The following is a 14133-nucleotide window of genomic DNA, read 5'->3' as shown; positions in this document are numbered from 1 at the left end:
CTTAGTTGCTACATCAGTTTTCAGAATTACAGTCGCTCCCCACGTTCTTCACATTAACAGCCGTAGGTGCGTCTTTGCTTTGCTGCCTCATTTTAGATGTAGGACTCGCGGTAGGTCAGAGGCAGGGACACTCTGCTCCCAGGCACCCTCAGCCCCTGCCGGCTGCTTACTGCAGCCAGGGGACCCCTGCACAGGGGCCGGTCTACAGAGAAGGGACTCAAGACCACACCCAGCGCCTCCTCTGACAGCAGCCTCCCGGCCAGGAAAAGAGCAGACCCTTGGATTTTAGCAGAAGGCGGGACTGTGCACAGCTTCTGGTCAGATTCCACTTCCGCTGACACAGAGCCAGAGCTGTGACACAAAGTAACTAGTCCTCAGTCTGCCCCTCCTCTCTGCAAAGAGTCCCAGGTGTGACACAAAGTAACTAGTCCTCAGTCCGCCCCTCTTCTCTGCAAAGAGTCCCAGCTGTGACACAAAGTAACTAGTCCTCAGTCCGCCCCTCCTCTCTGCAAAGAGTCCCAGCTGTGACACAAAGTAACTAGTCCTCAGGCCGCCCCTCCTCTCTGCAAAGAGTCCCAGCTGTGACACAAAGTAACTAGTCCTCAGGCCGCCCCTCCTGTTTGCACAGAATATGGAGCCTGGGGTCCCCAGAGCCACGGCTTTCGTTGAGTGAATTCATTATTATACAGATTTACCAACCATTTTTTATGACAAATTAAACCTTACCTATATGTAAAGATACCCAAGTCAAAGTAGACAGTGGCGTATTTCCTGCTGCTGACAGAGCAGACAGGGAGACATTGACACCTGCCCTCTGTTAGTTTTGCTGCGTTAGACGCATTGTTGATGTAAATGTTATACCCAGAAGGAAGCTGCCACCTGCTGTGGAAACTGAAAGAAGGAACAGAAGTGAAATGGGCTCTGTTAGTCAGAAATCGGCTGTTTCACTAACCAAAGAGGCCATGTGTTTCTAGATGGATTTTCTTTTTTTTCTTTTTTAAGTATATCTTTATTGATTTTAGAGAGAGGAAAGGAGAGGGAGAGAGAGAGAAAGAAACATCCATGATGAGAGAGTCATTGATCGGCTGCCTCCTACACGCCCCCAACTGGGGATCAAGCCCGCAACGTGGGCATGTGCCCTGACCGGGAATCAAACCCCGATCGCCTGGATCCTAGGTCGACACTCAACCACTCAGCCATGCTCAGCTGGGCTGGATGGATTTTCTGATCTCCTACAGGGCTTGAGGGTTGACGACAGTATTTGACACTGAGGTAAAATCCAGAAGAAGCAACTGTTTCTCTTTAATGTCCACCAGTCACTGAGGTGCTGGCGTGAATCGGATGCCTGGCTGTCCAGGCCCACCAGGTACCCTGCTCAGCGGTGGGGCCTGGTCAGCACTGTTCTGGGTTTGGTTTTCTGCCTCCTCCAGACGATTCCCACGTGCTGTCCTGTCCCCTTGCCTGGAGCAGAGCCTGGCAGTCTGACCCGGGAGGAGCTGTGATGGCCAAGGCTCCGCTGCCCCAGCGGGCAGTTGGATACAGGCCAGAGCGTAAGGCGTGCAGTCAAGGTGCCCCACTGTGCAGCTGTGCTACCTGAAACCGCACTGACTCTGGAGGGGAGAACCTCCAGGGATGGGGGGACACACTCTCCCAACCATCTGTGTCTCAGCACTGAGCCCCCAAGGCTCCTCCACACACACACCCGTCTCCCATAGATGGAAATTGGCTTTAAAATGCTCGTTTCTTTCCTATAGGAAATCTGACTACATTTCCCCACTGGATGACTTAGCTTTTGATATGTACCAAGACCCAGAAGTTGCACAGATTATTCGCAAATTAGATGAGAGAAAGCGCGAAGCCGTCCAGCAGGAGCGCTATGACCACGCCAAGAAGCTGAAACAAGCAATCGCAGACTTGCAGAAGGTACTGCCCTGGGGAGATGGGTCCTCTGCGCCGCGCGGGGTTCGCATTACATATACACCCCTAGCACGTAAGGGGGTCACTGATGCTGCAGAAGTGGGTGTGGGTTCAACAATTGGGCAAAATAGGGTGGGGGCCAGGCAGGCGCCTGGATAAACCTGTAATGAACCCGGGTGTCCCTCTCTGGACGTCATCCCAGGTGCTGGGTAGGAACACATCACTGACGAGTCAGACATCGCCACGAACTCGGGGTTTCTTAGGCACCACTACAGCCGCGAGCAGCGGGAGCTTTGCAGGGCGTGTGGTCCACACCTTCCACTGCTCCACAGACCGCTTGTCCCCACAGGACACGTAGGTGGCCAGCACCTCTGCCGGGAGCATGACTCAGCTGTCAGCTGGGGCGGGTGGAGCGTGTTAGCGACAGCGGGCTGTGTGCTGCAGGTTGGGGAGCGGCTGGGGCGCTACGAGGTGGAGAAGCGCTGTGCCGTGGAGAAGGAGGACTACGACCTGGCCAAGCACAGGAAGCGGCAGATGGAGCAGTACCGCGCCCGGGTGTACGCACAGCTGGAGCTGCACAGCCTCCTGGACGCCGACCTGGTAGGCCTGGGGCTGGGCGAGGTCTGGGTGCCTGAGAGGGTCCATAGCGCTGTCCCTGCAGCTGGCACCTGTTCTGTAAAACCCAACGGGCCAGCCTGCTCAGGAGACGCCGCTCGCCTGTGCCTGCCGCAGGTGGCTCTGGCTTCCGTCTCCTGCAGGGCTCACAGCGGAGCAGGAGGGAGGGGGCGGGGCAGGCATCCTGCTCACTGGTGTTTCCTCGTTAGTGAGCACGAGCTGCTGACAGCCCTGCCCCGTGCCCCTGGGGGAGCTGTGTGGAGTGGCACTGGGCGTTACGTGTCCCTTTCTCCCCAGATGCGAAGGCCTTTTGATCTGCCGCTCCAGCCCCTCACTCACTCGGGCAGCCCTCGCCACCAACTGCCAGTGCTGCCACCGCCACAAGAGGAAAGGGTGACAGAAAACCAGTGTGCAGACCCCTGCCTTCAGGAAAAGCCCCCGTCACAGCCCCTGGACATGTCCCCTCTGCACGGCACTGCCGACCAGCTGCTGCCCCCCACACACCCTCGTCTCAAGACCCATGTAGGTAACTCAGTTCCCAGGGTGTGCGGTTTAGTCAGCAGGCCAGCAGGGCCCGCGTGGTGCTGGGTGCTGTCCCAGTGCAGGGGTTGTTAGGGTGCAAAGCAGCCAGCCCTCCCCCCGTGCCGCCTTCGGGAGAGGAGGCAAACGCTGCAGCCGGAGCGTGATGGTGTGAGCGACCAGCTCGCAGCCACACCTCCTCGGGCCTGCTGCCGTCAGCTGCTCTGGGCCTCACGGCTGCTGGCTGAGCCTCCGCTGTCCCCTGGTAAAACCTACAGACCTCTGCTCCGGGGCTATCTGCAGGAATAAATGAAGCAGTTTTGTAAGGCGTCTGGCATGAACTAAACACTACACGTCAGTGCAGTTACCATACCTGGGGGGACTGTGTTGTCAGTAATGGGAAACCTGCTTCAGACGCAGGTCACTGGCCTTTGTAACGAGGAGCTTGGGGTCACCGGGGTTGGATTCAGTAGATCCAGGAGCATCAGAAGCTCATTCCTATCTCCCCACTGTCTTTCTCTCACGTGGCCCCAGCTTCACTCTGTACATGGTACCATCTAGGGGAGAGCACATCCCCTTATCAAAAATCCCAAATTCACCTGGTTACGTTAGCCTTGGTCACATGACGATGCCAGAGGGAAACGTCCCTATTGGCTGGTTAGGCCCTCCCTCCTGGAGCTTCTGGGGAGGAAGGGGGTGCCAGGTGGCCATGGGCAGGTGTCCGCCACAGCCAGAGGCCTGGGCACGCCAGAGGACCTCAGTGCACAACAGTGTCCCCATCACCCCCACCGGTACCATCTTGTCACAGCATAATTGTGCTCTAGTTTCTCCGTTCTTAGTGTCTCAGCGTGTTTTATTTTACGACTAGGAGCAGATGGTAGACTAGGAGAACCTTCCTCTTGCCTGTGCGCCCAGAGCTTTCACGTGTGAGGAATGTTACATATTCCTGTCTGCTCGGGGCCACCGTGACGCCTGCCTTGGAAAATGACTCGGGGCCACTCTTTTCTGTCTTCACTTCCTTACCTGAAAGTCTGCTTCATATTTACCTGTCTGTGCGTCTGTCTCTCCGTGAGAATGCAGCCTGGGAGGGCAGGCCCTCCTGCCCATTGCTCCGCGGGGGCACCCGCCCAGGCCTGGGTCGGGGCTCTGGAGAGACGGCGCCCCTGTGGAGAGGCTGGTTGGAGGAGTGGGAGGCTGCTGGGTGATGCACATGGTTAAAGTCGGGCTTGATGCTTTTTTCTGAGCTGTAAACTGAGAAAATTCAACCTGCGTGTTTACTGAGCCGGGACGGCTGGTGGTGAACCGGGAGGAGGCAGCGTCTGCACCGCCGCTTGTCGGGGCTGCGGCGAGTTCGGGAAGGAGCAGAAGCCCCGATTGTACTGTCAGCTGCATCTGCTGTTGTATAAATTGTTCTGATCTGATGGTACTGGTATTGAGCACAATCCCGTTCGGACCCAGGGTGGCCAGAGCAGTGAGCCTGCGGTAGATGGATGTTGGGGTGGGGGATTCCCACGGGAGCCTGCAGCCCGCTTCCTCTCCTGCAGCTCGAGTCCCTGCCCTACGACGAGCGGCCTCTTCCCGCCATCCACAAGCAGCCCGGGCCGACCGCTGTGGAGCCAGAAAAGAGCGACACGGACGACAGCGAGGCTCCCAGAGCAGGCGCTGCAGGCGAGCCGGAGCCCTTGGCGGAGAAGGCCCTGCGGGAAGCCGGCTCTGTCATCGAAGTGCTGGGGGAGACCCTGGTAAGAGGGAAACACCAGACACACGTGTGCGTGTGCCCTTGATGTGGCTCCACCTCCTGGTGACCCCATGAATGACGCCCACAGTGTCCTGTCCTCCGCAGCCCTGCTCGGCTCATGCAGACTCCTGCCTGAGGCTTTTTAAAAAATCTTTGCCCAAGGATATGTTTTTATTGATTTTAGAGAGAGAGGAAGGGGGAGAGAGAAACATTGACGTGAGAGAGAAACATCAATTGGCTGCCCCCAGGACGCGCCCTGACCAGGGATCAAACCCACCACCTTTGGGTGCAGGGGACTGCGCTCCAGCCGCCCGAGCCACCCAGCCGGGGCCAGCCTGTGGATTTTCATGGCCTCCGCCCAGCTCACGTTTGGTCTCCCTCGTTTCCTGCTGTTCCATTTCCCACCTTCTCGTGATGCGTCCGAGCAGGGCGGCCTCAGCTTTGTCGTTTCGCCTCCGGCGAGGTTTCCGCTTCATTTGCTCGAGGACCCTCTTGTTCATCTTGGGTCCAGCGTCCCCTCCGTGGAGCCCTCCTCCAGCACCATGTTTCAGACGAACCGCGTTTTCCCAGCAGCCTCCTCTCTGCCCAGCTCCTGCACCCTGGCAGGAACTGGGGTGTGAGGCTGTGGTCTCTGATGACGCATCTGTGCCCTCGGCGAGCTGTCCGAGGCCGTGTGAGGATGTCGGCTTCCCTTTGTCCTCGTGCTCAACTGGAAAGTCTTGTGCTAATGACTGTATGAAAACAGAAACAGAAGCCGGGGTTCCAGATTTCACGAGTGCTCATTTAATACCTTTCCTTCCCGGTGCTGGTGTTCACAGAGCTGGCAGAGCCCGTCCCCCAGAGAGACGGTGAACCGGACCAAGGCCAGCCTCTCCTCAGCACAGGAGCCCGGTGCAGGGTCCCCTGTTCCCACGACAGTCGCTCTTAACCGTCTCCACAGCTAAGCACAGGCTTAAATTTTCCACAAAGAAAAATGACTTCTCTAAATACAAGTACTTACTGTGTAGAGGTCCTGAGATAAGAAAGACTTTTCCATTTGGGACAAAGGCTCCGGTGGTGCGTGCTGGGGGAGGTGTGATGCCACTGTCACGGAGTAAGCAGGACTCTGGTCTGCAGGTGGCTGGGGCCTATTCCAAGACCTGGTCGTACCGGGAAGACGCCCTGCTCACCCTGTACCAACAGCTGATGGAGACGCCTGTCGGGACCCCAAAGGAGGACCTGAAGAGTGTGCTGAGAGCGTCTGTCTTTCTCATCAGAAGATCCATCCGAGACATCGTGACCCCAGTGAGTCCCCTCCACCCCCAGTGCCCAGTGCCTGCAGTGAGAGGCCGTGACACACCTGGGGGTGGAGTAGCCGGGGCGGTCCCTGACCACAGGAATCATCAGCTCCCACAGCAGAGTCCCCAGCAGTTAGGGTTCTAGAGGTGCCATCGGTGAAGAGACCGTGTCTGTCCTTGCTAGTCTTTTTTTTGGTGGTGGTGGTGGTGGTGATGGTGGTGAATCCCCACCCAAGAATATTTTCCATTGACTTTTTAGAGGGAGGGAGGGAGGGAGGGAGAAATCTATGTGAGAGACATCGATCGGTTGCCTCCCGCACGCACCCGGACCAGAGCCAAGGATTGAACCTGCAACCCAGATACCTGTCCTTGATCGGGAATCAGACTCGTGACCCTTCAGTGTACAGGTTGGCGCTCTAACCACTGAGCAACACTGGCCAGGGCATCCCGTGTTTCATGCTTCTCAAAGCAGGTGATCACAGAGGCCTGGTCACCAGGTCACGGACATCCACTCAGGATTTTGTTTATGGAGCCTGAGGCTTCGGAGCTGCTGTTGAATTTGCTGACTCCAAACAGCCTCCCGATGAGCCCCCCCCCCAGTTGCATGGCCTCCTGCACTCACACAGGGGCCTCCCCAGCTGAGCGGGGCTCTGTGATATGTGGCTCCGGGGCGTGTCGCATGCCTGTGGTACCCTGCAGTGAGAGTGCGTGTCTCCCACGCGGGGACCTGTGTTTAGGCAGCTGTTGTCAGTTTGCCATTTTCGGCCCTGCAAGCGGCATGCAGTTTCAGTGTGATCATTTTTATCACTGATAGCAAATTTCATGTTTGCTGTTAGCCGGATTAATTCGGGTGGCTCATCTGTTCTCACATGTCTTTCCTAGGTCTTCCAGGCCTCTCTGAAGCTGTTGAAAATGATAATCACACAGTTTGTGCCTAAGCATAGGCTTAGCAAGCTGGAGACGGCTCACTGTGTGGAAAGAACTCTCCCCGCTCTGCTCGCGAGAACGGGAGACTCCTCTGCTCGTCTGCGGGCGGCGGCTTCAAACTTCATCCAGGTACGTGCAGCAGGTTCCTGCTGTCCGGCGGCTCTGGCCCTGCCGGCGCCTGGCTCGCTCAGGCGGGGGGCCTGAGTCTGCTCCCAGCCCTGCCCAGCCTCAGGGGTCACTCCTGACTCTCCTGGGGCTCTGAAAGGTGCGTTTTGTCTCAGACAGGAACTTTGATGAAAAAGTAGTGGTTTTCTTTTGTTCCTCTAATTCAATATATGCTGTTTTTAAAATAGATAAAAATATGTGAAAAGCTAAATCAGTAGAACATTCAAGGGTAAAACAGTAGCCAGTGTGTTACTGTCTCGATGTATTTTCCCTTCCAACCAGCGAGTGTCCTCCAGGCCGGTGTTGACGTGCCGATCCGGCAGTGAGCTGGGACGGCAACGGCTGGGGCCCACGGGGGGGGCACATTTAATTAGCCGATGCCTCAGTTTGCCTAGGAGTTTGGAAGAGAAGGCCCACGTTTGGGCCTCAGAAAACCTGTGCCTGCCTTAAAATGTTACCCACAGTTTTGTGAGCCTGCATGTCTGCCTTGGACAGGAATCCAAACTGTCATAGTTTCTCAGAGGGATCCCGTCTCCACTCTAAAGAGTCGTGGAGCTCGGGTCACTTAGTGAATTGAACTTTCAGTTAAAATGAACAGGTGATACTAACAAGAAGGTAAAAACCAGTCACTCTCAAGGCGCACAGTACACTCCTTATTAATGCAGCAGAACTGGGCGGACGTCGCCTTTCAGACGACGTGTTGAAGTGAGAATGCGCCCACTCATGTGTGACCCGCTTATCTTCTGGGTGGCTGGCGGTCATCACCGCATCGGACCGTGGGGTTAGGTTCCGCTCTGCCCTGCGGCCGGCGGCCGGCCTCGAGTTCCCACATCGGCAGCACCTGCTTGGCACTTAGGAGCCTGCTGCTGGTACCACCGTGTCTGCAGAGTCGCTCACAGGCCTAGGTGCGGACTGAGCTGTGCAGACAACGGGGGTGCTTCAGGTGCTGTGACCTGCGGACCGACCGGGCACAGGTTTCTTTCTGAATTGCAGTTTACACGCCCGGTGTCGCGGGAGGGGGCTGCAAGGGGCGTTTCAGAGGCGAGATCCCCAGCGTAACGAAGGCCCGCGGAGCCGACACCGAGAGAATGACGCCGTTACTGTGCACAGTGCGGGCTGTGTAGACACAGCACGCAGTGCACGGATGTCTCTGCGCAGTTGCATTTTGCTGAGTCATTACATACGGTCATCGGCACGCGCAGGGTGGTCGGGGCCATGGACGGGCCCCCGAGACTGATCAGCCCTTACCCGACACCTGACATTCGGCATTTTGACTCGCGTTCTGCTTCCGGATAACTCGGTGGTGGTTTATCTCCGGAGCCTCGACTGTAGAGTTTGCTTCTACAGGGAGCTGCGTGTGCGGCGCTTACTTCTCCCATCTTCACCCTCAGCAGGCCCGCGCTGGAGCGCCGTGCGTGGTTGCCCCTGGGCTGGCGTTTAATACACGCTGAAGTGATGCACAAAGCAAGGCTAATTTCTTTCAGGACTTTAGAAATTAGAAAACGTTTCTCTTGAGGTTGGGAAATCCTGGGGCAGAAAGCCGGGGTCTTCGAGCAGTTTTCTCCAAGGCCGTCCTTAGCCTCCAGGTGTGCGGGGCTGTATTTCCTCCCCTCCAGGTTTTTGTTTTACCTGTTGTCTTTTTTTTTTTTAACCCTCACCGGAGGATATTTTCTCCATTGCTTTTCAGAGAGAGGAAGGGGCGGGGGGGGACAGACAGACAGACATCCATTGGTTGCCTCCTGCATGTGCCCCAACCCGGGCCAGGGATGAAACCTGCCCCTTGGCCAGAATCGAACCCAGGATCCTTCAGTCCGCAGGCTGGCTCTCACCACTGAGCCACACTGGCAGAGGCTGCTGTGTCCCAGATAGAGGTGTGAGCTTATGGATCAGTCATTTCACTCCCATTGTTGCTGCCATGTTTCGCTGCCGATTCTTTCCTTCAGTGTTTGCTTTGAGGATCCTAGTAAACTGTGCTAAGTTGCCTCTGGCATCTCCCAGGACAAGTGAATAAATCATGTTGGTTCTTACAGGAGATGGCCCTGTGTAAGGAGGTGAAGTCTCTCCAGGTGATCCCGTCTCACTTGGTGCAGCCACTGAAGGCCAATGCTTCTGCGCACCTGGCCATGAGTCAGATGGACCTGCTGGCCCGGCTGCTGAAAGACCTGGGCACCGACGGCACGGGCTTCACCGTGGATAACGTGATGAAGGTGAGCACCCCTGTTCCACGCACCACTGGGGCCTCAGCACTGGAGAGGGTGCCTGAGGCAGGTGAGCCAGTTTGTTGGGTGAACAAATGAGCAACTTCAGGAAAAGCAGGGTTTCATCTGCCCAACTGGTGCACCCATGTCACCCTGTGTGTGTGGTTCTGAGTGGACAGACCTTTGTCCAAGGTGCTCAGCGAGGTTGGGAAATCCTGGGGCAGAAAGCCTGGGCAGGAGCAGGCTGAGTGTGCAGCGTGCGTGGTGGGCCTGCATGCAGTCAGTCCTCTGCTCCAGACAAGCTGACGAAACCACGGGCACTCTGGGGAGAAGCTGCCAGCCCAGGACCCCCGTCCTCCCGACCTCAGACATGCCAGAGGGCAGCTCGCAGTGTGCGGGCTCCTGGGCAGCCCGACAGACACCCCTGGGGACAGACACAGGGCTCGGTGCGATGGCCAGTGTTTTATTCCTGAAAGCAGGACTTACAACACTGGTTAATCGGTGGTTGACGCACAGAGTTGCTTCCTCCCTGTGTTTGAAGTGGTTTGTAATACTTAATGCTGAGCCCAAGGAAGATCTACCTCAAAGCGGTTGTGAACACAGTAAGCTGGGATTCTGGGGGCGCTTTCCCTTCCGTTTCCAGGCTTCTAGTGCCTGTTTCTCCTACGTGTTCAGTTCGCAGTGCGCGCCCTGGAGCACAGGGTGCCCGAGGTCCGGGAGACGGCGGTCAGGGTGATCCTGGACGTGTACAGGGAGCACCGGGCGCTCGCGCTGGAGCACCTGCCTCCTGACGACAGCGCCGCACGCAAAAGCCTGCTCTTCAAAACCATTTTTGAGGGGTTTGCTAAAATAGATGGCCGACCCACAGACGCGGAAATCAGGGTGAGCTGACCTTCACGGCCTCACGGGCTGGTCCTGTGCTGAGGACGTGGTCAGGCGTGGGCGTAAACGGATGGTTGTTCAAGGATCCGTATGTACAGGAGACCTGGCGCCGAGACCCTGCCCCTGCCAGACTCGGTTTCCCCGCCTGTAACATGAAGGCATGAGGACAGCTGCCGTCTCAGCTGTCAGGAAACGTTTCTTAAATGAATTTGGAGGCTTACATTTCACTCTCACACAATTAGCCTCAGTGACTAGCGTAGTGTGTACAAAACATAACTTATGTAATTTGTCTCCCAATTCCTAAGAGTCCTCTAAACAGCTGTTCTAATAGAAAAATAATTCTCACACCAGGCACAGAACAAAGCGGCTACAGAAGAAGCGGAAAAACGAAAGAAAGAAGAAATTAAAGTTTTACAAGGGCAGCTGGCAGCACTGAAGGAAATGCAGGCTCAAGTCCAGGTGGGCCAGGGTCACGGGGGGCCAGGTTCACGTGGGGCCGGGGGCCAGGTGGGTTAGGTCTAGGTGGGCTCACAGTTCACGTGGGGCTGATGTTCACGTGGGCTGATGTTCACGTGCAGCTTAGGGTCAGGTGGCCCAGGTTCACGTGGGGCTGATGTTCATGTGGGGCTGGGGGTCAGGTGGGCCAGGTTCACGTGGGGCTGATGGTCACGTGGGGCTGATGTTCACGTGGGCCAGGTTCACGTGGGCTGATGTTCACGTGGGCTAGGTTCACATGGGCTGATGTTCACGTGCAGCTGAGGGCCAAGTGCCCAGGGCCAGGTGCACCTGGGGTTCACGTGGGACTAGTGTTCATGAGGGGCCAGGTGGGCCAGGTTCACATGGTTCCACTCCGGTCTTTGGAGCCCTGTGAGGGTGGAGCCCTGTGAGGTGGACTTCATTACAAAGACACGTGGCACTGTTTAGTTTTCATGGCATTATGCAAATGTACCTTTGTTCTTTATTGGTACTTAAGCTCGCTGAGATAAAGGGAAGGAATCCTCCATAGTTCCTTGGACACTCTGCGGGTTGGGAGGGGACTGCTGCAGCAGATGCTGAGAGCAAACTCCTAGGTGTTGGGGGGGGGGGGGGGGGGGGGCGGAGGGATGGTCGGACCAGGTTCACGTGGGGCTGATGTTCACATGGGCCAGGTTCACGTGGGCTGATGTTCACATGGGCCAGGTTCACGTGGGCTGATGTTCACATGCAGCTTAGGGTCAGGGTACTCCCCGCAGCTCCCAGCCTGTCAGAGGTAGGCGGGAAAAGTGAACTTGAACCTGGAGCCCTGATGTCCATGTGTTAAGGTTCAAGGTTTCGGGCTAAACGTTCACCTCGAGAAGTTCTCAGCCTCGAGCCTGCAGGAGATGTGTGCATCGTGGGGTCAAACTCCCGGCTCTTGGGATTTCAGTCTGTTGTATATGCCACCGATTCTCGTGACTGATATTCCTTAGGGAAAAGAAAATTGCTTTTAAAGAGAAAGGAAGAAGGGGAGGGGGTGGGGGTGCTGGTGAAGGTGTCCACTGTGCCTGGAGCCACCGCCCAACTGTGCACCCAGAGTCCGGTAGGCGGGCAGGTCACCTGCTAGGTGCCCTGACCTCTTCCTCTTTAGAAAGAGGGAATGGGTTAGAATGAAGAGAAGGAATGAAAATGTGCCTGAGCCTGTGCTGGGTGCCTGTGGCAGAAAGTAACATTTCAGCTAAACATCAGGGTAACTAGGGAAAGAAAGATGGGGCCCCTCAGGGCTGGGAAGGAGGAAGGCGTCAGGACCAGGCGGGGACAGTGCCTCCCCCACACAGATGTCGGGACATTGGGCTTTCAGCTGTGCTCGGGCTCCCCTGGGAGCCATTGACGCTGTTCCCAAGTCTCCAGATGAAATAAACTTGGGAGACAAAGCAACTCGCGCAGGATCATGACCTGGTCGGTTTAGAAGCTCTGCTTTTGAACCCTGTCCTTGCTCGGCTGGGCAGGCTCCCTGCTGCGGCCTGGCCTTGGGCTCTATGCCGTGTGTCCCTACAGAGGTGCCTGGCGATGGTGCCGGTCGTCACCCACACTCTGTTGGAGGGCCTTCCATGTCTGCTGAGCACCCACTGAGTGCCAGCACTGTTTTGGATGCTGGGGATACCCTTGTGAACAGACAAGCATCCTGTTCTCCTATGCCTTCACTTCCTCCAGTGGGCGCAGTCTCCCAGATAAGTAAGGGAGAGAGTGTGACCGGGTGGTATGTGCCGAGGAGAAAAGAAAACGGCACACGGGACGGGGAGCGTGGCCAGGGGCCTGGAGGGAGAGGAGGGGACAGTGGGGATGCCAGAGCGGCTGGGCACAAGGAGCCGCGTGGACGTGGGAGAGGAGTGGAGAGGGGGACCCAGGAAGCCATGGGGGGTTCTGAGCTAAAGGAAGTCCTGCACTGCGGCCTGAGTGCCACTCCGGCCTCGGTCAGGAGCAGGAGCCTGGAGCCGCTGTCAGAAGTGGAGGTGGTGGGGAGCGAAGGGCAAAGCCAGGCCCAGGGTTTGCTGATATGTCTAATGGAGGCTTTGTAGGGAGAGGGAGGGGAGGGAAGCACCCGTCCATCTCCCTGGGTTTTGAGGCCTGTGGGACTGGGTGACAGGACACAGTGACCATGACAGCCCCCTGAGGAGCAGGTGTGGGGAGAGCAGGAGAGCTGGCTGGTGAAATGAGGGTGAAGATGACTTAGAGGCCCCAGTAGAGGCGCTGAGTGAGCAGCGGGGCCAGGCTGAGCCCTGCTCGTGGGGCTCATTGCACAGGCTGGGAGGGAGCTCCTAGGCTAGGCAGAAGCAGAGGGGACAGGCCCGATCCAAAAAGACACAGCCGGGAGGAAGTGAGGTGCGTGGGAGCCAGACGAAGGGCTGAGGAATCGTGTGTCGCTGAGCCCCTGTGAGGGTGGACACTGATGGTGGAGGGGAGATGGCCTTGGCAAATGGTGGTTTCCCTGGAGTTCGGGACAAGAACCTGGAGGGGAGGGAGACTGCAGCAGACACTTGAGTTTGTTGATGGGGAGGCACCACATGTTGGTGGGACGGTGCCGCTTGCAGGCAGGTGGCACCGCGTGCTGGCAGGAACTGTAGAGCAAAACCTGAGAACGCTTCGAGGATCAAACTGCATGCACTTGTCCTGATCTCTCTGGTTTCATTTTAGGAAAAAGAAAGTGAGGCTGGGAAGGCAGAGAGTCTGGGTACGTAAAATGCACGTCGGAAGCTGTAGAAACCACTGGTAGAAATCACCTGGCAGGTGTCTCTGCTGCGTTTCAGGCACTTGGGGTGGATTGTAAATACGTCCACTCCATTCACTTGTGCTTTTTAAAATACATTTCGCATGAAATGTTACTAACTTTAAAAAACCGGTCACTAAAACTTTGAAAAAATTTTTCACTAAAGTTACTTCAGTTGCTTCCTGTTTAATTTTTCAGACGCTGACGGAAGGAGCGCAGCCCCACCGGGTGCTCCCGAAGTTCCCGAGAACCCCTACCTGGACAAGTGAGTGGAGCGCGCTGCACCCAGCGCGGAGTGACTAGGGACGGACCTCACCGTGTAAAACGCTGCAGGATAGGTGTCTTCTCCCAGCTCACTAGGGTCCTGTAAAGTAGCCGGCTCTTCTCGGTAATGTGTAAAGCTGGGAAGGTTCCCTCCACACCCATCGCCTGGACTCCGTAAGTCGGGCACTGCCCTGTCTTCACCCCACAGACGGCAGTGGCCTGTGTGAGACGTGCTGGTCCGGGCACAACGTTAGAGCAGCAGCGAGCTTTCTCCTGGGTGGGGCCAGGACAGGCCCACAGGGATTCCAGAACGTGTCTCTGCCTTGTCTTTGCTGTGACAGGATCCTTCCTGCTCGAGCATCCTGACACTTAGCACTGGAAGGGGTCTTAGGGAAGTTCTGACACCTA

General features: G+C 56.7%; 1 protein-coding gene across 1 annotated transcript in view; it reads left to right on the top strand.

Annotated features, from left to right (window-relative positions):
- Nucleotides 1-14133, top strand: part of CEP104 (centrosomal protein 104) — a 29295-nt gene that overhangs the window by 8511 nt on the left and 6651 nt on the right. Inside the window, exons 7-17 of the mRNA XM_016213541.2 lie at nt 1755-1923; nt 2362-2517; nt 2830-3054; nt 4596-4793; nt 5906-6073; nt 6949-7122; nt 9189-9365; nt 10032-10238; nt 10590-10697; nt 13389-13425; nt 13660-13726. Of these exons, the coding sequence (XP_016069027.2) occupies nt 1755-1923; nt 2362-2517; nt 2830-3054; nt 4596-4793; nt 5906-6073; nt 6949-7122; nt 9189-9365; nt 10032-10238; nt 10590-10697; nt 13389-13425; nt 13660-13726 (1686 nt within the window). The remainder of the gene's footprint in view (nt 1-1754; nt 1924-2361; nt 2518-2829; nt 3055-4595; nt 4794-5905; nt 6074-6948; nt 7123-9188; nt 9366-10031; nt 10239-10589; nt 10698-13388; nt 13426-13659; nt 13727-14133) is intronic.

This window comes from Miniopterus natalensis, chromosome 9 (assembly GCF_054644295.1).
Source record: "Miniopterus natalensis isolate mMinNat1 chromosome 9, mMinNat1.hap1, whole genome shotgun sequence".
Classification (NCBI taxonomy): Eukaryota; Metazoa; Chordata; class Mammalia; order Chiroptera; family Miniopteridae; genus Miniopterus; species Miniopterus natalensis.
Note: the sequence above shows the minus strand (reverse complement) of the source record. Positions and strands in the feature narration are given on the sequence as shown.